Source organism: Wyeomyia smithii, chromosome 2 (genome assembly GCF_029784165.1).
Source record: "Wyeomyia smithii strain HCP4-BCI-WySm-NY-G18 chromosome 2, ASM2978416v1, whole genome shotgun sequence".
Classification (NCBI taxonomy): Eukaryota; Metazoa; Arthropoda; class Insecta; order Diptera; family Culicidae; genus Wyeomyia; species Wyeomyia smithii.
The window spans coordinates 50,967,383-50,993,464 of NC_073695.1; the positions used below are offsets into that span (position 1 = coordinate 50,967,383).

Genomic DNA, 26,082 nt, shown 5'->3' on the forward strand with positions numbered 1-26,082 from the left:
TCAGCTGCTGTGTATCATTCTAGATCCGGAGATACTCATGTTAGACGGAAATCGGCCATTTCTGGCTGTTTTCCAGAAACCACAAGTTGCCATCCTACAATTCATAATGGTGTCTGAAGTCGATTTGTGGCTCCAGTGCATCATTACGATTCCGAAAATACCCATATTGGGTGGTATTTGGTCGTTTGCCGCTGGTTTTCCGTAGCCGGAAGTCGCCATATTAGAATTCAAAATAGTATCTGTGGTCGAATTTAGCTCCTGTGTATCTTTCTTGTGGTCCCGTGGCTCTGTGGTTAGCGATGTTGAGGATCTTTTTGAACTGGAAATTTTCTCGACTCAGCACTGGGGCACGGTGTATCGTTGTACTTATCCTATACATGCAAAATGTGCCAAAAACAATATCCAAAATGTTGCCTGAGGTCGATTATGGAACATATTTGTTACCACTAAAAACATTCACCTGCCAAATATGGTTCCATTTAGTTGATTAGTTCGCGAGACGTGCAGGAATTTGTGCAGAAACATGTGCTTCCATAAGAGGGAGGGGCGTCGAACCATTATGGACATATTTATTATTCTTTTAATACATCCACATGCCAAATTCGGTTTCATTTGCTTGGTTTGTTCTTGAGTTGTGCAGAAATGTATGTTTCATTTGTATTGGACCTCTCCTTTCCAGAAGAGGGAGGGGTTTCAAACTATCATAGGAACCTTTATCGGGACCAAAAACTCCTACATACAAATTTTCACGTCGATCGGTTCGGTACTTTTCGAGCCTATATGGATCAAACAGACAGACAGACCGGACTACATTTTTATATGTATAGATTACAACATCAATATTTTAGAACTTAAAGAGTGACATACATTTATTGGATTGAAGCGTTTATGTAAATCTATTTTTACAAATAAAAGTTTGAATGAGAAAGGCTGGGTCTGACCGCTAGGTGGATTAATTTAGGTTTTTTTTATATTTATTTTGAAGGGTTTTATCTAGAAATTATGAGGAAAATTCACTTTATTGCGATGTTCAATGGGCTCTGTGAGTCAAATAACTAAATGCAATGCTCAACAAATCCATGCAAAGTATTTTCAAATAACCTCACAAAAATAAAAAATATACGAAATAATGTGAGAATCGAACGGAATTGCAACAAGTGCAATTAAAATGTTTTTTGGATGAAAGAGTCAATTGTCATAAATCACGTTTGGCAACCTTTAAATAATTTTTTAGAAAGTCGAATATTCTACTAAAGTAATATAAGGCTGATACAAATTCTATTTATGTCCAAGGTTATCAAAGTTAGCAGAGGGGGTGGCAAAAAATAAATAACACCGAGACGAAAAAAAAAGAAATATCTTTGATCAAAGTTTGTGTGCAAGTTATGACATTTGTAACTTGCACTCAAATAAATGTTGAAAAATAACACTTTATAATTATTATTATTTATTTCGCCTGCCTTTCGACGACACTCTCGCTGCCGCCTGACTTGGTTGTTGCTAAATTAAGCATTTATGATGTCGGAAAACCAATGAAATTAACAAAACGGTTTGAGCTTTTTTTTTCTTCCTCTTCCAATATTCAAGATTTTTGTAGGGGGAGGGGGTGACATAAAATGAAAATAAAATTTGTAACGGCCTAAATAACTTTATCTTTCAATTTTGGGTTGAGAACCTTGACATTTTCAACATCATTTCATTGGGACATCCTCGCTTTTAGTAAGTTATTCTTGAGTCTAAAATGTATATACCATCCGTAGAAAATATTCAGTTTTCTAAAGTAAATATTTGTTCAAAGTCGGAGCTACTCGAAATTAATCGATAGAGTATTGGATATAGAAACAGTCTTTCATCCTACAAGTATTCTCCAGTGAGGCACTTATCACGAGAGTTGCTTAATTTTACACCGGGGTTTTCTACAATTCAATGTTGAGACAGGGTTCATGGGATATAAACCCAAGGTTAATTCACTTGACACCGAATGAGTTGATTCTATTAAAAGTCCTAACTACGGATACCAGTTTTACGTACTTAATAACTATGTGCCCACGAAGCTTTTGAATAAATAAAAAGACAACCTTTTTTTTTAACATTCTAGAAACTTCATCATGAATTAATTTACGAGCTTATTTTAATCCTGGTATTTCAAATTCTTGTATGAAAAGTAATCTTCGGTTAACGAACAAATCAATCATGAGTAGCAGCTGCATTTAAAAGTGAACAAGAAACAAAAATTCATCATGATTATCAGTGTTAACGTAAATCGCACAAGCCCCAGCTTCCGTCTCGACTCATCACCTGTTAAAGCACACAACACCCAAAGTCGGCGTGTAAAGTTTATATTTCAATCAACTGCCTAATCATAAGCAGTTTACTCTGTTACCCCATCTCCGCTCGAAATTAAAACGCCCTCCCCCCCAAAGCACCCCATTCGATCACTTACCGGCTTTCGGGTGCGGTAATTTGGCCTCTCGTAGACTTTATCACTGAGAAACACCTCGTCGTCCTCATCGTCGGTAAAGTTGCCTTCATCCCCCGCTGGCACAGGCGCCACTACCTGCTGTTGCTGTTTCATTTTGCTGGCCTTCTCTTTCTGACAACTGGTCTGGTCCTTCTTGCGACTGGCGACTGATTGATTTATCGAGGACGGTGGCACCACCACCTGTATGGTGGAAGCGACGGCGGCTGCTGCTCCCCGCTTGCTCTTCTCAAACTCAGCTCGGTCTTTGCGAGGTTGAAATTCGTTCCTACGGCTGGGGCTATAATGTGAAGGTGCCGAAGATGTCATCGCTGGTGTCTGGGCATTCTGGCTGACAGTATTGCCCAATCCACCACCGGAAGTGATTGATCTCGGATCAATTTCTTCGTTGGGCTCCGGTAGGGGAGGGTTTGGCGGTATGGGAGGCGCTTGGCGTCGCGTCGTAGGTTGATTTGTTTCAGTCTCCTTCCCGCCGGCTGCTTTTTCTTTGTTTTCGGTTGAAGGAAGCTGGATTATTTCGGCGTAATCATGGTTTAGATTCGAGAGAATGGCTTTCGTAGTCGGGCCAGTGAATGATTTCGGGAGCGTTCCCGCTATGCTTCGGCTAGAGCTTGAGAGATTGTCAAATTCATTGCTTTTGGTTCTACAGCTTATTGATGCTGGTAGAGTGTTGGAGGTGTGAGCTCTATAATGTCCCGTTAGTCCAGAAGAATTGCGGGCTTCCATAGGCAATCGATTACGCGATGGAGATAGTAGAGTTTCCTGACTTTGGCTGATAGACTGTTTCGTCACATACTCATCACATTTATACATTGCTTGCCGCTGGTAGCCACTACTCCCATATGGATTAGATTTGAGCTTTTCATACGTGTGCTCGTAATGAACCGGTGCCTTTTTCGGATTACCTACATAGGTTGTGGGCATCTCATAGATCTTTCCGCTTGGCGTGTGTTTCTGTTGTCGCAGTTGGTGTCCCAACTGATTGCGCTTGACATTGCTGACGTGCTTCATGAAGTCTTCCGCATAAGCCGGCACTGAATAGCCCGCACTTCCAGCATCCAAATCGACTTGAACATTGCTTGCGGAAGTACGTGAACTGTTTTTTCGACCGGTTCCGTGGCCAGTATCATCAAAGTCCGACGAGAAGTAGCTAGAGGAACAGTCGCAATTCTGACAGTCGTAACGACATGTATCCGAGAAGCTACATTTGTCGACATCGAGGCTGCAACGGCGACATTCAGACGCAAAGCGACAACTTTCCGAGCTACCAAAGTAGCGCCGGTTCGCCGAGTATGAGAATAATGAGTCCCCCAGGGACGAATCGGACATATTGCCAGTGCGAGGCTGTTTCAGAGAATTTTCACTTCTGGCAGACGCCTCACTGAGAATGGATGCGTTGGAACTTGTTTTGTGAATGTTGGAGGCTTGATTTGGCTCCTGGTTTTGCGTTTCTCCTGTGGCTATTTTTCTATGATAATAATATAAATTGGCTTGCTGATACAATTCCCTCTGCATTCGAGCTTGTATCGAGTCAGATGATGATGAGGATTTTTTTCGATTAATTTCTTTGTAGTAATCTGAACCAGGAGAGACTGAGCTCGGTGCTTGTTGATATAGAGAACGCTGCCTGTGAGACCCACCGGCAGCATCCTGTTGCGGATTGTAGTGAATTTTCTTGATAGGATTATAGTCGCAACTAAATGCAACTGGTGTTGTTTCGAGTTTGAAAATGTTTGGATTATTAGGATTATACGATTGATACTGTAGCACATTGCCAGCTCCAGTACCGTTGGCGTTGGCACTGTCAATGTCTAAAGATCTAGCTGTCTTGTACTGCGACCCAGCCGGCAGCTGTTGCTGGGGTATTTTTTTAAGTTTTTCATACACATTCTGCTGGTCTAACTCCTTCTGCCGATGATGATGGTGATGCTGCTGCAACTTATGCGTCGAAATATGTCCATTGCATACGTCACAACTACTATTGCTGCACTGCTGTACACACAGCTCACAATCGACAAATTGAATTTTCTCGTTGCTTGGATCATCAAGCTTATCCTCGAAATAAATTTCCTCATAAATGTTTTCTTCACTTTTCGACAAATCAACGTCAGCTTCAATTCCACCAACTTCGACCGGGGCGGATCTCTGCTTAAGCAAATTCTTTTTCGAAGATTTCAACCCTTCCTTCAGCAAATAATAATTAAAGCTCTTGATTCCAATCTCGCCTTTCAGAAATCGCTTGCCAATCTGGAACTTACTTTTACTTTCCTTCAAATCATCGCCACCTTCCTCCCAACAGTGGCGCCCACCAGTGTTTTCTGTCCGCCGATAAATTGCTTCTTCCTGTGAAATCATTGTACCGGAAGCATCCCCCGCGTCAGCAACACCAACATCACCACCCTCTCCACGCCCGCTGTACTCAGCAGCATTTTGTCTGCGTATCAGATTTCTATTTCTCCCCTCGCTTTGTTCGCTCGCTCCATCACTTCTTCCATCTGTTGACTGTTTCGCATCGACAAACTCTTTTTGCTCCTTATTCTGCTCCCACCATGGAAGCTCCGCTGTAGTCCCCGCCCCAGCTCTCCGATCCAAACTTCGACCCCGTCGGTTCAACGTCCCCGAACTCTTACTCTGTCGCATGTTTTCCGAACTGCTCGACTCGTCATTAAACTGCAGCATTTCAGAACTATTATGATAATTATATTTTTTTCTCCGCACTTTCACCTGCATAAACGATTGATCGCTTGCCGCAGCCGGGCCACCACCACCGCCACCTGTCTTCATCTGTCGGGCCATTTCACTAGCATCAACACTGTAGAATTCACGACTATCGAAACCTTGTGCACCGGTCCCTGCGGGTGTCTCTCCCGAAGCACGGAGATAATCCTTACCAACGGAGTTGGACTTTTTCTTCGGAATAGTGTAAAACTTGCTGCTGCGTGAAGACGGTTCGACATTTTCCGGACCGCTGTTCCGGCGCATCGGAAGAGCCAAATGGCGAACGTCCTCCGTGTAAGCCGGATCGTTGACAAAGCGTTCTCGCACCGACGACGAGGAGCGTTCCTTGAGCTGCAGTGAGGCGTGCGCAAAGAGAAGAAAGAAAATAGAAAAGAATATTAAGCGAAGGAAGTGGAATGAAAATTAATGTTCTTTGTGTGAAGAACTGAGGAGTCCCTCAGTCCCCCGTGGCTGGTGCACTGCAATACATAACCAGCTCGATGGTTGGTTAGTTTGCTGATCCCTGTTCATCACAGTGGTTTGCTTGCGTTCTTGGGTCTACACTTTTTTTAAAATCTAATTTATTAGCATCGTCATTAGATTTTTCTTTTCATTTGCATGATAAGTACATCAAATGGACGCTAGCATATTTGCGACGAGCAATCAAACCTGATTTGGTCTGCGAGAAATATGGCGATTAAAACAACTTAGAGTTTCCCGAATCTTTTTGTCAGTTTGATAATAGAATGCTTGAAATCTCGATTACATTTTTATTATTTTCCTTTTTTAAATACAAAAATTCAAATTTATTTCATTTGATACAAATTTGAAATCATTTTAGTTTTGTTCATTTTTTTCCTGAAAAACTTTTTTTTTAATTTTTTGGGATACTCAAGAACCATATATAATTATACCCGTTTGGCTCACAGGCTGTTCTATGATTTGCAATCCAGTTTTTTTTTATTTTGTAGTTTAGGTTGAAATCCTTTTTGTTACTTTTATGCTTTTCATCTTATCTAATTGACAGTTTTCTGTTGTGCGTATTATCTGGTTTGAGAAGTACTTTTCAATAAGTTTTCAACCTTAACTAGGATCATTTTTTAGATTTTAAGCTTAATTTGTGATCAAACATTACCGACTTTCCTGACAGTAAGAATCTTATCTCGGCAATTTCAACCTGAAATAATTATCTCCTTTAAAACACTGTTCCGCGACTTCCAACCTCAATTTCGAATCCGGAATTGATTTAATCTTGAAAATCGCCGTTGAATCCAATTTGGCATAAGTTTTTTTTTTCGTTATTTTTGGCCATTGTGAGTTTAAATTCAATTATTTCGCCAATAAATTTGAAATTATTGTCAATAATGAGCAATTTTACAAAAATATCCCAAATTTAATATTTTTTTTAATTGTCATATTTGATTTGGATGGAGCTTCACACAGATGTTCTTTTGGGCTCAAGATATTATTATGGGCAATTTATATATTTTTTAATAAAGGCTAATGTTTGAAATGAGTTTGTGGAGAGATAAAGAAATGTATTATAATGTTTTAACTTCAAATTTAAATTTTAAGATTTTTTCCCAATTTTAGCTTTTAAAAGCATTAAAATTCCTACGATGCTACTTGATTTCAACAGTAATTTTAAATCACAGAGCTCTTCATGCTTGTCTCTTCTCCTCAGAAAAAACCTCTAGAGTGCAGGAGAACATCTTGAACTGCGAAAACAACTGCTTTCACAAAGCAAAGCAAAGCCTTGGTGCTACATTTCGTATCGGAACTCGACCTTCTGTTTTACTATACACAGACTTCGCAGCCGACTGTTGAGTGTACAGGACAATTGCGGGGCTAGCGCTACGATCCTACTGACACTAATGGTCACTCCCAAGCCGGGACTCGAACATACGACGACTGGCTTGTTAGGCCAGCATCGTACCTCGAGACCAGCTGGGAGATTTCACACTGAAGAGCAAATCAACGCTCATGCTAGAAGAGAGCAACAAACGATTTTTATCTGCTGAGCTTCCTGAAAGCACTGCGGTGAAATCTGAAATCTCTCTTTTGCGAGACAATGAACTATGGTGTACTTTCTCACACGTGTGGGCATCACGCACAATAATTACACTGCAGAGCTATCTGCGGTGCGTTTCACAGTTGGTTTCTTGAGCATGGCAGAGGAGGAAAAGAGATTGGAAGAAAAAAATAGACTGCGTTGCTCGCGCCGGTCGAATTTACTCGCCAGTGGACACTGTTGAAGTACACAACAACGTTTTCTCTGTAGAGTGAGTCACCCCTCTTGTTTCTATCAGATGTGGGGTGAGCTGGAAGTGTGTTTGTCTCTCTGTAAGCTGGTTGAGACACTTTGGAGTGGAGAAAGAAGCAGTGTGGTGAAAGCATTTGCTACACGCTGGCACATACTGGAAGGGAAGTGCGCGGTGATTTTTTTCTCCTCTCCTTCCACATACTGAGGAGAATGACAAGTATGGAGCTCTTAATGACTGACTTCCATGCATCATCGAAATATTTCAAAATCACGTTTGAAAAATATGCACGCTTCATAAAAGTACACTTTTTTTCGTAGGATGTTCGTGGTTTTCCAACAACAAGCACTATAATTTCATATTTGTTTCCCTAAAACAATTGATTCTTTGACAGCAAGAAAGTAGATGAATAATTCAAAAGCTATCTTCATTCTTTGAATTACACTGGTCGACAGAAGCGAAAAAAAATATTGTCATAAAGCTCAAACGAGTTGCCCTAAAAAGGATAGAGCTTTTCAACCATTCCTGTTAATTTTAGTGTATGCAAAAAGGCGTAGCTTCAAAATGTCGGAGAGTAACTTCTGCTGTCGAATAATAAATTGTGTTAAATTGATCAAACATTTTAGTGATTTTTACACATGTTTGGACCATTCTGATTCAAGGCCCTTTCGAATAAATAGTGTATTTAAGTGGGTGAAATCTTTGAAAACTTGTAACTCAAAAACTCAAAGTATGGGAGTTCTGTATTATATATTACCAAAAAAAATTTTGACGTAGAGCTACGTCTCACAGCAACATAGGGGTACAAATTGAAAAACCGAAAAATTGAGAACATCGCGAAAAACCGAAAACATTGAAAGCGTCACGAACATTCTGGAACTCCACTGATTATAGCTCAGTTAGTTTCAAGAATTTTAACGCTATTTCTAAATCCAATCCTAAACCCAATTTGCAAGGTAAGGAAATTTAGCATTGCTTCAAGAACGTATTTGTGGTTCTGAGAAGGCCCGACTGGCCGCTCTATTTTTATCTTTCTTTATTTCACTACTTTCGCGAACCCGGCTAGGCTTTACGTTAGTCCCCTCTGTAGATATTTAAGAGATAATCACACCGCTTTTTTTCATCTTATGTTCATCGTTAAGGGGTTATATACCTTTTGCCCAAGAAAAAGAGAATTGGATTTTTAAAAGCGTGTAACACCTTTTTTATTTATTGCATAAAAGTAGTAATTATTGAAAGTTCTGTTAATAAACAACAAAAAACACATTTGTGTATGAGTAATACCAATTATATGTATAGCGTTTCCCTGAAACGCTGTTTTTTGCAGAGGTTTGTGGTGTTTACGATAGAGACTCAGCAGACCAACTGCACTAAAAAAACTTATATTATTTGATTAATTAAGAAGTGTGCCGGGTATCTAACGATCATTTTCATATGTATTTTGTTTCCAGTGCGAACGGGAACGTTTTGTCCAAAAAAAACATGATTTGAGCACTAAAAATCATATCAAATATTTTTTTCGGCAAAGTTAAACTTTGTGGATAAAAAACGATCGTTCAACGACCGTGGAATTTAAAAACGAACATTTAGAAACAGATGAAAAAAATCGGTTCAGTAGCTTTAACGCAATCTTTCCGCGTCATCTGCAACACTATTACCCAGAGAGGTGTTGTGATCAATATCCCAGCTGTTCTGCCTCGAAGAAAACGAGAAAGAAGGCTTACTTCAAATATTTCAAAGCTTTGTAGAAAACACAACCAATAGTCCTTATGAGAACTCAATCTCAGTACTACAGTACTCATGAGTTTACTACCAAACAAAAATATTGAAAAATTTTAAAATTACCCTTATACCCATACTCACCCGAAAAAAAATTTAGATGTATTTTGCGGTGAAAACAGTAAACGGACAGTGTTTTTTATTGTAACCGTAAAAAACACGGTGTTTTTACTGTAAGCTTGCAAACGGTTGTTGTCATTACCATATTTTAACAACGTTTTTTGTTGTTGAATCTACCTCCGACAATAATTTTACCATGAAAAACATTGTCAGTGACTTCTAAATGTATGAGAAAAATGCCTGAAAAAATGCTGTTAAGAAACATAACGACCCCCCTTTTTCATGGTAAAAATGGCAAAAACGATGTTTTTTATTGTTCTGGACAATGATATTTAATGTAAAATTGATGTGTTTACAATGAAAAAATAGTTAAATTATGGTATAACTATGTACAATAACAGCGACTTTTAAGGTTTTTTTAATGATATTTTTTTCGAGCAGGCTTGTCGTTTCTCCTCAGAGAATCACTAGCCTGTAAAAGAATATTTTTCACTGCATAAACAACTGCTCTCACGCTGGTGGGCAAAGCGGTACACTTGCTTGAAGAGAGCAGCGAATCGTGTGTACATGAGGAACATACAACTCCGCGGTAAAATCTAAAATATCTCTCCAGAGAGATAATATACTGGTGTGAGCTTGAGCAAGTTGTGAAAGGGCATTAAGCTCAACCAATACACAACAAAGCTCACTGCAGTGCTTTTACTGTATGTCTCCTGAGCATATATCAAATGAGGGGAGCATCTAGGTAGGCGAGAAGATTATGTTGTTACCTTGCATCTCGCAGCTGGAAAAAAACAAATCCAGCCGCCCATCACTCATATCTGCACTTCAAACGCTATCGAATTTAACACCGCGGTGTTCTTTTGTGTATTCTCACTAGAGTGGTTCTGTTTCGATGAGCTGTGGTGTGAGCAGCAAGTGTATTAAGTTTTCTGCGAGCAGCAGAAACACAGCATGAAGCAGAATAAGTGTGGTGCGAAAAATTGTTACACACAGCTCTCATGCCGAGCAAGAAGTCAGCATTGAATATTTACTGTGCTCTTTCCACATATTGAGGAGAGTAACATACCTGCCCATACTTAGTAAAGTCAATCAATAATAGGGTGAATACATGTAATGTTGATAATTACTAATAATTGCCTACATAAACCTCAAACAAAGCGTACGATTGCCGTTAAAGAAATATTTAACACGATGAAATAAGCAACAATTTTGTCTTAGAATCCAGATTTAATAAAAAACCAACACATTTGCTAATAAAAGCAGTAGGTATTATTTGGTTTGAACGCAGTATTAAGCATTAAATACAGCACCGTTTACAAAACGAATAATGACAAAATTGGCATATCGCCGTTTTCGTTCAAAGTCATAATTCATAATTTTTATTATCGAAAAAACATGTTCGAAATTACTATTTTTATTTCCCCGAAAATCAAAAACCTCTCATTCTCATGAAACCTATTTTCTTTTAAATAGATATATAAAATTCAAAAAATAGAGCTGAAAGAGAATTAACACTGAAATTTACGCTTCACGCTATTGAAATAGTAAATCCTAATTAAATATATTCCCAAACTAATTACAAAAAATTCATTGGCATAAGACAGCTTGTCGTAATTATACGTTACCTTGCGGTCGTGTCTTATAAACAACCCTTTCAACTATTTCGATTGTTTTCAAATTTTGACTATGCAAAATTAAAGTTCTTAGGTAACTTTAAGAGCTATTCTCAAGATGAAGTAAAAATTATTCTTGAATTTTTTGACGTAGAACTACGTCTTCCTTTTGTCTTTTGTCTAGAGGTGTAAAATAGAAATCTTTAACTGAAGGAATAAATGTTTCCCGTTCAAAAGCTTATACAGTCATACCTCGATATAAGGCAACTTCGATATAATGTAACTTTTACCTCGTAACTTTTTAAAATGTATTGAAATTGAAAATAAATGGTACAGCAACTGTTTTTGGGCTATAAATTGCTCCAAAAAAATGTTGGTAGTAAGTTTTGAAACCAATGCGAAAATTGTTCAAAACGGGCATAAGAAAGGTTTAAAAATACTAATAGGTGATGTAAAATAAGTTTTTACGCATCCTTCAATAACAATTCACAGTCTTGCATCAATTGAAAAAAAAAATTTTTTTTCTCTAAATGGGCATAAGAAAGGTTTAAAAATACTGATAGGTTATGGAAAACAGGTTTTCGCGCAACTTTGAGTAACCATTAACAATCTTGCATAAATTGAAAAAACAGTTTTTTTTGCTTCGATATAACGTAACGAAAATAAAAATAAAGTTGCCTTATATCGAGGTAGGACTGTAATTGGTTTGTTTTCAACCAATTTTCTACATTTTTGCAACAATCAATTAGAAAATTATACACGCTTCTGCCAAAATGCAGAAAATTGTTTTTTGATTATTCGAACTATTGTTCTATTGAAAATTGTCTTATTAAATCGAAAATTACATCCGCTTATTAATCGCTTACTGGCTTTCTCTAACAAGGTCGACAGAATAGTATACCTAGTTAGCCGAAAATGCACTCTTTGGGCTATAAAAGAGCCTGTTCTGGTTAAACTAATTACATTCTTTTGGTGGGACGGACGTACAGTAGAAGCAGCAGGAGATTGCGGAATTATCAGCACAACAGGTTTTTCGAATTTGCTTTCGGTTTGAACAAACAACTCAGCTGCAGCGCGGGAGCAGAAAACATTTTGATTTGCCTTATTTTGGAAAGAACACAAGCAAACATTCTGTGTTGGATTCTGGTTATCAAAATCTAAATTCTAAATGTGAAAACAGCTTTTTCAGTGTGTGTTGTAAAAGTACCTTATTCCCCCACTGTCGGGGTAGCACAAAGGTTGCGATCAGCATCATATCCAGTTTTGAACAGCAAACTCAGGGCAACTAAAGAAGTATTAGAGATTAATGATTTTTTCGAAATGTCTCACGCGCTAGATTTTGAAAGAAAATGCTTTCTTATTGTGTTCAATCAGTAATATCGTAAAAATACGAATTAAAAACCGATAGTACTTCAACAGCTCCGTTTGCACAAAAATTCGAAAACCGTTGCTTGTTTATTCTTCAAATATTCATTCATTGTTTTTCTCATTCAGGTTTAGCTGGTAACATTTAGTACAACAGTAACCAAACCTTTTCTGCCGTCGTGGATGTAGCTCAGATGGTAGAGCGCTCGCTTAGCATATTAGAAGTACAGGGATTGAGGCCATCGTTACGATTTGGGATATTGCTTAGTTGAAATCGGTTGACAATTATGGAATTTTTCAAAATTCCAGCTTGGCACAAAATGTCTCTTACTCTATGTAGTACAGTATCACTTTGCAATGTTGTATTACGCTCGTACAATAGACTATATATAAACTAGACTATATATAAATAGACTATATATAAACTATATATATAAACTTAGTCGGACAATGTTATTTTTAATAGTGTGCATAGTTCTACGTCAGTTATTGAAGTATTTTTTTTATGCTTGTTGTGTAATTGAAATCATGAGCACATCCTGTTCTTGACGTAATTTAAATCATTAACGAAATGTAGACGTTTTCAAGATTTTTCAAGAAACTTTCTGTATGAATAAAATAAAAAACGCGTGCACTAATTTTTAAGACCTCGAATAACTTGAAACTTCTGAAGAAAAAATTAGGCATCATGATAATGTAAAACAGTAACAGAGATTTAAATTAAATTGGCGTCCGAGAAGGTTATTATTACAGCAGATGAAATTTCCTCTAGCTTATATACACACTCTCAAAAACTATAAAAAAAGAACTCAAAAAACACTTCTTGCGTTTTAACTTTTTGATTGTTTTTAAAAGTTTGTACACTGAATGAAGTTTTTAGTAAGGGGAAGTAGGTTAAGACGAACACCGCGGGTAAGATGGACACTTTTAAAATTTCACAAACTAAAATGTATTATGATAGTTGAGTGATGCGAATACCTTCTTTGTTATGTGTTAATACTTTAGAGATGCATAGTCGGTTTTCAGCAAGCAAACTGTCAAATTTGTAAGTAAAAAAAAGAATATTTTCGTAAACACGCTATTTGATGTCATTTTCATTTCACGAAAAATCAACTCGTTAAACTTATGTGTTTTCATTTATTCCCGATAGTAAAGTGGTTAATTAGTCTTTCCTCGGTTTTCTAGTGTAAATCGAGTAGATTTTCGATGTTTCAAAAGAGAGCTACGATCGTTTGAAAAATTTACAGCAAGCCCTGGTAACAATATTGGTTTTATCAAAGTTTTATAGCGCTTAATACAGCTAAAAAAGCGCTATAAAACTTTGATAAAACCCGTTTCGTTACTTGGGAGGTCGGGCAAGACGGACACACTAAGGTAGGGAAAGATGGACACACGAATTTTCCAAGAACTTTCACATGTATTATCGGTTGTGTACTACAGATGCTTACAAAGTACACCCGCGAGAGAAACCAGCAGGTAATAATCACTTAGCAGTTAGATTAGGCCATACAGGCCGTGAATTCTGGCTTTCATCATAAACAACCCTCCCAAATTGTATGTATAGAACGTGATGTATAGATGGACTCCAATAACGTAGAGTAGTGTATGGCCCTCACTCAACACATAAATCAAAAGAATACGTAACGTACTACATCTTTTTAGTGAGTGTCCACCTTTACCATCGTAGTGTCCATCTTACCTACCCCAGGTATCCGTCTTTCCCAACCATGTCAAAAAACAGCAATTTGTAGTCATATTTTTGAAGACCCAAAACACATAAAACTTGGAGGAAGTTCACTAATACCAAAAATAATTATGACAACAAATGATCTTATGTTTCAATTTGTATGACTACTGCGGTCTGAATAGCAATACCTGAGTAATTATTAGGTTAAACCTTAGACTGTCCGTCTTCACCTACTTTCCACTACTAGATAATCAATCCTTCTACATTTGAACGCTTAAATTTTTTGTATTACGGTTACCAGAAGCGCTATAGTAATTAAAAAAATGCTTCCTGTGTAACAGTATCTAATTTTTTATGAATCGTTTATGTGTTAAATGGGTGCTGAATCGGAATACCATGTGAAACAAAAACTATCAAACTCACATGACTAACCAAGAATCCAATTAATATTGAAACGCGCTGATCCCTCAATTATGCTATGCAAATGCCAATCTCCTCAAACTGCACCACGAAAGTCCCCAAAGTGGAATAAATCATCGAAAGTGCACACACGCACACAAAAGTGTCAACTTATTGTGCTGCAAACTCACCCGAAATTTTCCCTTTTTGCGCTGCTTGGCTCCGGTTCCGAAGGATGCTGACTCGTCTGTCGCCGCTGATCTGCCCGGGGCGGGTTGCGGCTGCATCGTATGAATCGAGTGCCGTTTACTCAGTTTATGCAAATTCATCTTCAACACCGTATCGCTGGTTCGGATCTCTAAACAATCCTAGAAGTGCTCGATGAAAACATCAACGAGCTCGAAAACCACATCGAGAAAGAAAATCAACGCGACTTTTGTGCTGTCACAAGTCGTCCAAACTGTACTGTGTTATTGACAATAAAATGAACAACATTTCTGATACTTTGATCCGTCGTTGCTTGCTATTCATAAAGAACCTCACTCACAAATACTACCTATAATACTGTGACGCAAACTATTGAACTGAAACACATTCTCTTGTTAGATTGATATACTTTTCCGTATTATTGGCACTCAAGTGCCTACACTGCACTACACGCAACATAGAACTTATGACCAATTTCTGCGAAGGAAACACGACAAACGGTACCCGCTTACGTTTACCGGTAGAAGCCGGCAATTTTATTCCTTAGGTTGTTTTTTGCGTTCAGCAACTGTCACAATCGAAAGCTTTTTTCTTCATCGTGGTACGGCTTCGCACTTAAACCCACCACAACAATATGTGGTTTTTGCAGGCCAATAAAAAGGGTAATCATGGTTGTGCCTCCAACTGGCATTGATGACCTGGAATATAAAACAGAAAAAGAAGCAACAGGTTATGGACAAATTTATTGATTCAATTTTCATATAGTTCTAGCTTGTATATAATATATATGCGAAAACATATACGCAATTTTCAATTGTTTTAATTAAAAATGATTTGTAAGCATGTGTGAAAAAAATTTTATGAAAAATAAAATGTTTATACTTTCATCCATTTGAGACTGGGTCGCGGTAAGTCTTTCACTCATTTGTCGGAATATATCCTCACAGTTGAAAAAGGAAAACCCCCTTAACTTGCTGCTTCACTCATTATGATATTTGCTCTGCTTTTAACACTTTTTGTATCGACCGTGTTCCGCGAAAAGTTGCTATTTTCTATATGTAGCATAAAAATCACGAAAACATTCATTTTCGAAAATAGACTTACTTAAAGCTAATGTAAAACCGAACATGGATCGCGTAGTTTTGTTTTAATTTGAAATTCACTTGCATGTACAAATGAATGAAAATAGCTTCATACTGTTTTAATACAAAGAAATGAAGAAATCAGTGCTTTTTAAAATACCTAGTAGAAACATTTCAGAAATGTAAAAAAGTTCAGAAATGTCAAAGGAGTTGACAGCATAAAGAACAATCTATTTTTCTATAGCCCTTTTGCTTAGCCTACCCTCTAATGGATCAATGGTTACCACTCTACTTCAATCTCACTCTTCCACTCATCCTACTTTGCGTTGATTGCTTCTGGGCATAGGATCCTCCAGTATATGTACAAGCAACCACTGAACCACTCAGCCGACACAAAATTAGGCCAACGCTTATTCCCCCGATGATACGCGCAGGCTTTTTTTGTGTGTGATGTCCACCGAACAAACAAGGACCTTTCTTTCGGAGTGCCTACATCACAGTCGCTTCCAGGCGGCTTGATGTCTGCCTTCGCTTACACGTTTGGCCAAAGATAAATATTAGCATTAAATTAGGTTCCCAAGCCTATCCGTGATGCTATCCTTAGAAATTCAATTTTCTCGGGAGAGAACCTGAGCCGGTAGACTGATTTACTAGTATCTTTTGGCCGACAAGTGTATACGAGTAAGTATGGTATGCAAGCGTAAACGTATGCATATCAATATCAAGCAACATGTTTTCCGATAAAAGCGCTCTTGTTTCACGGAATGGGAATTCATGCATTCCGTACGCTGAAGTAACAACGCCATGGTGCTCATTTATTAACATCAGTTCAATTTCATTTCCGCAGCTGCTTTAGGTATTTTCCGGGGCATTTGAAGAGGGCATAGCCGTGCGCAGAATTTTTATTTGGGAGGGGCTAAAGTCAAATTCAACTTTTCCTACATAAAAATTAACTTAAGGAACGTAACATAATTTTTATCTGGGAGAGTTTTGTTCTCATGTAAGCCGGTGTAACATAAAGAGAACCATAATTTCTGTCCCATCAAAATCAATAATCCTGTTTCTATTTGGTAGAAACATCATTTCAAGGAAATACTATGTCGCCTGAATGCTTGAAAAATGCAATCATGTGACAAGGACTACTAAAGAATCTTTCAACAAGAGGTCTTTGCTGCACAGTTTTCGAACTTGCTGCTTCCTATTCGAACGTACGCTGCTACTCTGACGAAGCAAACAAGTTTTCTGTTCAATCTATCTCGACTGATGAAAGAGAACAGAACCGTGTGGAGTATGTCGGGTATCCATCGTTATTTTCTATACCAACAGATTATCCGTTCGCAACTATACAAATATGTTTTCACGAAACCTTGATTGAACTGCAATCATGTTGGTTACAGTAAATACAATATATTTCATTTTATGCAAACACTGACATATCTTAGTTGTGGAAACTTATAATTTGAGGAGGGGTGGACCAAGCGGGAATGCTGGAGAAACTAACCGAGCACATAATGTAAATACGTTTATCGGAAAAGTAAATCGTGATTCACAGAAAAAAAGGATTCCGTCTATCAACGGATATTGAATTTTCTTCGTTCCCACTCATATTCGATGCAAGATAGTTCAAATATGCAAAAGATAGAATCCATCCTAGAATAAATATTTACTACCGTACAGAATTGCCGTTTCCTGTTCCAAAATAACTGCCTCAATAATGCTGCTTCCGTTTGCAGAGATGTTGAGGCATAGTAGAAGCAACATTAACGCCACACCAAACATCAACAAAATGAACACATACAGACGCAAATGAGCGCACACAAATCCAACCTCAATTAATTTAATTTAATGCTACAACACAAATGGCTTCGGAGGAGCCTTCATCGCGTTGATGAGTCCTTTATCGCGAAGGAGCTGCGAACACCACAAGGACTGTACCGCAATCAATCTTCCAATTCAATTCACTTAACAAAGACATACCGGTCCAGTCCAGTGGCTAATCATTGAGTGTCAGGCACAGTCACGCTGCCATCAGAAGGCGTCCCACTTGTCGTTCTGTTACTAAATCCAATTTTGGTTGCTTTACCTCGTGCGCTTCAATGTAAATGTTCTCGTCTACCTAACCGCGGCAACACGGTTCGAGGTGGCAAATTCAAACAAATCAATTAATTTTTCCAACCTCTCGAACCTTTATGATGTTGAGTCGCGCAGCAATTGCTCCAGTAAAGGACTAGTGGAGAATCTCTTCTCACCGAATTGACTTTCCTGACGTTTAAAGCGAAGAAAATATGAATAATAAAAAGGTAAATCAAGCCTACCTTCTGCGCGGCTTGTGGACGCCAACCAAAAATATACCGAAATTTATACCGCACCCTAGGGCATTCCATCGGCCGCTACTTGTAACTTGATTCAAAAGGTGCTTTGCTATATTGGTCGAATCATATTACTCTTACTTTGCTCCTAGCATTATTTTCTTGTCTCGCAGCCGCTTAATGGTTCTGTTTTTAAATTGTATCACTTAGTACTGCCTGCAGATACGGAACCATCCCCGACAGTTAGGTCAGACCGAAGACATCTCCAGCGGAAGGTTTGCCGCAAGCTGATTTATGGGAAAACAGCTTTAGTGCGGAAGAACGAGAGCAGCAACGTCCTCCTCGAGCGAGCCGGAATAGAATGGATGATACAGATTTGAATCGGACGGAACAAGCGTGATAATAGTCTAAAACATCGGTTTGAGTGGGGACAAGCCTCTTTTCCGAGCCCCGAAGATAAAGGCCAATTCGAAAGGCAATATATTTTCATTCCTGAAGAGACAAATTATACATGTTTTCATCATTTTCGGTACGAAATCTACATTGTGGAAATAACAGCACCATCTGCTAGTGATATTTTCGGTGCAACGTTCCCACTTTGCCCAAATAAAGGGAAATTATGATAAACACAACAGGTTTGTGCCCGATCAGCGAAGAGAGAAGTGTTAATGCTTCTTTGTAATTGTGAAAAATATGAGTTTATAAAAGTCTACCATCAGAAAACCACGAGAGAAGGACAAACGGAAAATAATGTACAATGATAAGTAGTTACATAATCCCATATGACGAAATAAAAATTCGAGTGGATCGTCAGCATTCAAATTCATCACAGCAGCCAGTGTATGTAATTAGGAAACGAAAAATAAGCAAACTGAAAAACATGGTACAGATTTGGACAAATATCTCAAATCTTCAATGTCACTAAATATATGCTTCTCCATCATGCATTGTAGTCCCTCTCTAATGGAGACGCATGGTGATTTCATTAAACGGCATAGTTTAGCATACTAAAAATTATTTAAAAAAACCTCCGTCAAAATTTCATATTTATTCGTGAAATTGACTCAGAAATCCAAAAAAAACCGATAGGATGTCCTGGATTTAAGCCCCCAAAAACAGCAAGAAACGGTTCGTCTCAAAACTTTTGCACAAGTATTGTTATTTGAAGTAAAGTTGGGCATACTTTCAATTTGGCACCAAAAAAAATTAAAAATTATCAAACGACTCAATAGTTAAATCGAAATTTTGGAATTTGTAAATATCAAAAAACTATAAAATGTAAACTTACTTTAGTTATGTATCAAAAAGTTTCAATAATACAAAAATGGTTCCAAAGTCTATTGAAAATTATCAACAAGCTGTAAATTGGTTTTTCAGAAAAAAGTACATACCATCAACCGTGGGTCACTAGTGAGAAATTGTACCAAAAACAGAAAATGCTTGTTTTTAAAAATATTTGGGACTATTAACGTTACACTTTATATTATACACACCTATTATGCAACATATCACAGTTTATAATTCAATTATCGCTTAAAATACAACATTATCTTTCCTAAAACACTCAATTTCAGACGTTCTAAAGCTCAACTGCCAGGTAATTAACGTAAAAGTAAAATAATAAAAGAAAAATATACCTGTTTAGTTTTGAAAAATCGAAAAAGTTGAAGAGTTTGTGTATGAGACATAACCGTAATGTTAACGTAGAATTACGACAGTATGCCTTAAGTTAATGGGTTAGGAAAAACCTAAATTAATCCACCTACCGGTCAGACTCAGGCTTTCTCATTCAAACTTATTATTTGTAAAAATAGATTTACATGAATGCTTGAATCCAACAAAGGTATATTCACTCGTTGGGTTCTAAAATATTGATGTTGTAATTGAAGTATAAAATATGAAATTTGACGTAATGTTAGTACTTAAGAAATAGCGAAATAAAAGCAATGACTCTTAATTTCGAACAATTTAATCACGGGCGATGCCGGGAACGTTCAGATAGTACGATACCACATTTAAATCATGTTGAGGCCATATATATTGATCGAAGCAGGTAAAGTGTTGAATAGTCTTTGAATTTCTTTTCTTTCTAAAACTTTTCAACAGCATATCAAATTGTTATGAAGTTTGTTATTTGTAAGTTTGAGAGATGACTCATTTGTATGACATTAGTTATGTTCAAATAAGTCGTGTAATACTTGAGATAATAGACTTTCGTTGTTTTACAAATTAAAACATAACGCTTGCTTAAGTTTGATTACAATCAAATGAAAAGGTAACGTATGGGGCAGCCAAACTTTGAAATCACGTGTTCAATCATAATTCATCAGTTAACCCTTAACTAGCCCGTTCATCCCGTTTCGTGATTTTCACATTTCGATACATTACAGACGAAGTTACAGTCCGATTACTTTCATATGACACTAATTTTATAAAAATCGGTCCAGCCATCTCTGAGAAACATGAGTGAGAATAAATAGTCTCCAGAACACGTTTCTTTCCATAACTTCTGAACCACATGTTCAATCTTCATAAAATTCAAAAGTTGAGGGTTTTTAAGGTAGCCCGTACATTTGAAACTAATTTTAATCAAATCAGATGTGTGGTTTCTGAGATATTGATGTTTCGTGTTTTTTACACTTTGATACATAACCTCTAAACTAGAAATCAGATTACAATAAAATTCAACAGGGTCTTATAGGGCAACTAGACCTTTCATTTGCAATTAATTTCATTGAAATCTGTTCGGTCAGACCATCTCTGAGAATAGTGAGTGCGAAAAAAGGTGCACATACACACGTACACACCCACACACAAACATATACACCTATACATGCTTATATGCAGAAAATGCTCGATTCGTCTAACTGAGTCGAGTAGTATATGACATTCAGCCATTTGAATCGCTTTTCAACCTTTTAATTAGTCAGTGATCGTTAGGAGGAAGTCAATATGTTTACTTTCATTATGTGATTTCACATTCTCATGAACAACGGACAAAGTTACAATCCGATTGCAATGAAATTCAATAGCAACCTATGGGGCAACTAGACCTTTCATTTGACACTAATTTTGTGAAAATCGGTTCAGCCATCTCTAAGAAAAATGAGTGAGTTTAAACAACCTCAGGATAACTTTTCTTTATATAACTTTTGAACCATATGTTCAATCATAACGAAATTCAAAATTTAAGGGTTCTGGAGACAGCCCGATCATTTGAAACCAATTTTATAAAAATCGGTTGTGTGGTTTCTGAGATACTGATGTTTCGTGATTTTTATATTTTGATACATAACCTCTAAACTAAAAATCCGATTACAATGAAATTCAATAGCAACCTATGGCGCAACTAGACCTTTCATTTGCAATTAATTTTATGAAAATCGGTCCAGCCATCTCTGAGAAAAGTGAGTGAGAAAAAAAAGTTGCACATACACACACACACACACACACACACACACACACACATACACACATACATACATACATACAGAAAATGCTCAGTTCGTCGAAAGGGGTCGAGTGGTATATGACATTCGGCCATTGGGACCACTTTTATACCTTTGGTTTTTCCAGTGATTGCTATACCTTTCTAGGAGAAAGGCAAAAACATTCGATTGGAATTAATTACGCTATATCGAACAAAAATTTTTTTTCAATTCATGCAAGAGTCTTAATGGTTACTCAAAGATGCGCAAAAACCTATTTTCCATAACCTATCAGTATTTTTCAACTTTTCTTGAGCCCATTTTGAAATATTTTCAGAAACAAAAAAAAAATGTTTTTCAATTGATACAAGAAGTTACTCAAAGTTGCGAAAAATTTCTAATTGTTGCAAGGCTGTGAATCGTTACTGAAGGATGCGTGAAAACCTCCTTACCATCACCTAATAGTATTTTTTAAACTTTTCTTATGCCCATTTAGAACAATTTTCGCGTTGGTTTCAATGGTTTCAAAACTTATTACAAACATTTTTTTGAAGCAATTTATACCCCAAAAACAAATATCGAGGTTGCCTTATATCGAGGTATGACTATACTATCTCATATCAATATGTTTATTAGACAGCGACACGATCATATGGGAAAAAAGTTTTCCAAAGACACTATGAGCATACTGCACCAGTGTTGCAAAAAAAAAAGGTTAAGCCATTCATCAGTTTGTGGTAAACAACTTTTTCTACAAGCATCGAGGCATCTTACGGCTTTGAAAGACATTTTTCCAGGAAAATTTTCCTACAAAAATCATTCATCAATGTTTTGCTAAGAGTCAACTGAACATATCTGGAGAACAGGTTTTGAATAAGTTTCCCATATCAAATCCTCTGGAAACTAAAAATATCTCGCGCGAAAATAAGATTATATCGATCGATCTGAAAATTTATACAGTTGTTATGAGGGAATTCATCTCAGCTCATTTATTCATCCAATACAACATGAAATCACAATTGAAAACAGGAAAAAAAAGCATATTTTCTAACTAAATCAATTTACTAATCCATGGAACGGATTTTTCTTAGTTCACTTTAGATTTCTCATTAAGAAGAATCCTCAAAAAATCACTTAAAAGTTCTAAATTTGATATTGTAGTCGAAAATCTACACTCGAAAACTGTTTTATTTCAATCACCTGCCTCAGAAAATAAAATCCGTGCGTTGCTCTATACGACTGCAACGGGACTCATTCAGCAGCCAACCAAAGTGTTTTTCATCATTTGCGGACCATTTTTTATTTTAATCACTAACAAAATCACTCACTACACTAAGAATACTTCAATCTTTAAAATGTTCTCCTCATAATTCCAAAAACAAGCTTTAATTAGCAGAAATATATGAGATGAATTTCAACAATTCCTAAACTTCAACTGTAGGTATTTTCATCTGTTTTCACTGCGTTGAAGATAATCAAAAGTTGCCAAATCAGTTTCTGTTAATACGGAAAAATCATAATGAAAATGTTGAATTATTCCGACATAATTTACATAATTCGATAGCACTGCAGTGGTGACCTAGGTCACCAATTTTGCACGTAAACAACTACAGTGGATACCTAGGTAACCTACTACGACGGTTTAAGGCTACGTTCATTCATGGAAGTGTGATTCAATTATGTTGAATAGTGTGATGAACATGGGAGCGTCGTGAGATGATTAATTGAGCAGTGATCTTAGTTTTGAGATGAATATGGATGCGTTGTGAAAAATGGTTTGTTTCACAAAATTCAGGTTAAATCTAGCTAAGTTTACTAAATTTCCAATGCTGGGCGATTCCATAAGAGCATGTAAGCGTGTTTTGTTAATTTGTACAATGATTCCGTGGAAACTTAGTGTTTAATCTGTACATTATTCATGAATATCGGCTTAATGATATGAATAATAGAACAAATACCCTAGGTCTCATAAGGAACATTAAAGGTGCGTTGGAGCTCAGTAACTTCATACAACACCAATAAAATAACTCTTTGAAAATAACTTGGCAGGCCCAAAGAGATACGAAACGGTAGCTGGAGTCGATTCACGGCCTCTGGATATCATTCCGGCTACAAAAAAATTCCATATTTGATGGTAGATGGCCCTTTTTCAAACACCGCAAGACATCACCTTGAACTTCAGAGTGGCGTCTGGAGTTCATATTCAATTTCTGGCATCAATTCAGAAATAATCATATTGGGTAGTGTTTTGCCATCGTGAGCTTATTTCTCAAAAACCTGAAGTTATCCTCTTGCAAATCAAAATGGTATCTGGAGTCGATTTTCGGCCTCAGGATATTACCCTGGTTTCAAAAATACCCATATTGGAAGGTATTTGGCCTTGTTTTCATCTCTGATTGGTCGAAAACTACGTGTCTACGTGACTACGTGTCTAATCGCGAGTTTTCCAATCGATTGCTGTAAGAATGAAAGAATTCGTTGAAAATTGAATCAGTTATAATCACTTGAAATTTGACAGTTTCTGGTATTCCAATATGCACCCTTATTCCAGAATGTTGCCGGGAGACATAATTCAACGTCAAAAAAAATTATTGTATTATCTTAGAGTACAACTTCTTTCACAAAATTTCGTAGTGATTTGAGCAATAAGTAGAAAGTTAGTACGATTTGAATCGCATCCCGTCATGACTGCATGAGCTAAACTTGAAACTTTATACGCGTTTATCTCAAAATGCAGTTTTGAAATAAATGACTTTGTCGTAACGTAATTTAGGATTGATTGCATTGTAGTTGTATGAAAACTAAGAAGAATTTCCCTGTTGAGTTGCTCCTCTGTGACGGATCTGTGCTGGTGAAGTTGCACTGAGAACCACGTTTATGTCTACTTGGAATTAGTTTATCATTTTCAGTGTACAATAATTCAATAGCTTCCGCTTTGTATAAATTAATAACGGCGCCGGCTACGTCCTTCGATCGTTAGGGTAAGGAAGGATGCTGTAAGAAAGGAGATGTAACAGTCGTTGTTGTCGAAGACCGAGTTTACCTCTGCAGCTCCACGACTGCAACGGAAAGGAACGGTTGTGTCACGTCACGGCCCCAAGTGACGAAATCGAGAAATGTTTCGAACGGAGTTAACTCATTATGAAGGCGAACGATGAGTTTCTTTCAAAACGTGATTTATTACAAGGTATTCATCTCGCAATCATTAAATAAACCACGAAATTTATCGACCGAAAGAAACCTACTCCGATTTGCAACGTGTATAAATAAAACCAACGAGCGAGTAGTTTTCGGCTAAACGATCACCGTGAGACATAAATGAATACCTTGATACACGGCGCTTCGCCCCGATTCTATCTTATTTGTCAAATGAATAAACTAAGACATCTACTGAGTATAAAACTGGCGAAGTTTCATGCATTTATAGCCTAAAAACTTGCAAATGCAACCATGAATATCAAGCAAAATATAGTTTTAAGATTATCTACAAAATGTCAAAACAATCGCAATCAGAATTTAGTTGCCATGAACTATTGTCACCCCGACCAACAAGGTTCCAACCTAGTTGAATAATAATTGTGTATGCATATCAACACTTGTCCAAAAGCTAGAACAATCATTTGAACATAGAAAAGAATAAAATGTCCGTAACCGTCCGGTCAGGACTTGGCATGATAGGGGATGCGATCAGATACTTGTCGCGTTCGAATGATAAATTTTTGAAATGCATTGCAAAACTACCAATTCTGTCCTGTGACAATTAGTTTAGCTTAGCTTAGCTTAGGCAGACTGCGCGCAGCTGCACTCCGAAAACCTCCCAATCTCACACACGAGTAATAAATTTCAATCTTGGCAGTACCCCTAACTCGCCATCACTGATTATAGCGAAGCTTTTCCAAGAAAAAACTTAGTTTAAATTAACTGAAAATGACAGCTATCAGTCTGAGTGAGCAATTGAAACAAAAATATTCAATGGACCGATAAGTCTGAGCTAAGCAAGCGAGAGGGACGAAACAGATTAAACGGAAAAGAAACACGCAGCCTCGGTCTACGGATGTTCAATTGAAGCTTCTTCTCTGGTATAAAACGATTTCTTCTCTACCAGAATGCTTCACTGCTGCACATCTGTTCAACTGAAGAACCAAAAACGAGACAAAATCTATTTATTTTAAGTATCGACATCTAGCGGTGAAGAGAACGCATTTTACACTCGAAATTTCATTACGGTTATATTCCATTCATTCAACAAAAGGACTGTATGAGCTCTCGCCGCTTTTTCGTCGAGAGAATCCTTTGTTCTCCCCGGTACTGGTATAGCGAGGGTGCCTTTTCATGATAAACGTACAGTACCACCCGCATGCGTGCAACGGTTTTTGTGTAGATATATTTTTAATGGATTTCATTGTTGCCCAAATTGAAAACTGAATATCTTGACTAACGACAATCATTTGTTTACATTGTACCTAATGTCGTAAGCAGTGCTGGTACAGCACAGGTATAAAAAACGGTACGAGAAAAAAATATTGTCGTTGACCGAGAAATTCGGTTTCCAAGTTCAACGAAAATATTCAAGTAAATCAACTAACAGGTTAAAATAGTTTCAACAGTCGTGAGGTGTACGATCCAAGAAAATTTGTTAGACAATGTTTGAATGGTTGAAAGATTTTTAGTTTAATTTCTTCTATTGGCGTT

At 37.2% G+C, this 26,082-nt stretch overlaps 1 protein-coding gene across 3 annotated transcripts in view; it reads right to left on the reverse strand.

Moving 5' to 3' along the window:
• LOC129724532 (uncharacterized) overlaps positions 1 to 26,082 on the reverse strand; it is a 545,414-nt gene that overhangs the window by 454,969 nt on the left and 64,363 nt on the right. For all 3 annotated transcript variants that reach the window (XM_055679507.1, XM_055679508.1, XM_055679506.1), the window contains exons 2-3: positions 14,556 to 15,269; positions 2,444 to 5,548 (exon numbers count right to left, since the gene is read on the reverse strand). In XM_055679507.1, the coding sequence (XP_055535482.1) occupies positions 2,444 to 5,548; positions 14,556 to 14,693 (3,243 nt within the window). In that variant the 5' untranslated portion in view covers positions 14,694 to 15,269. The remainder of the gene's footprint in view (positions 1 to 2,443; positions 5,549 to 14,555; positions 15,270 to 26,082) is intronic.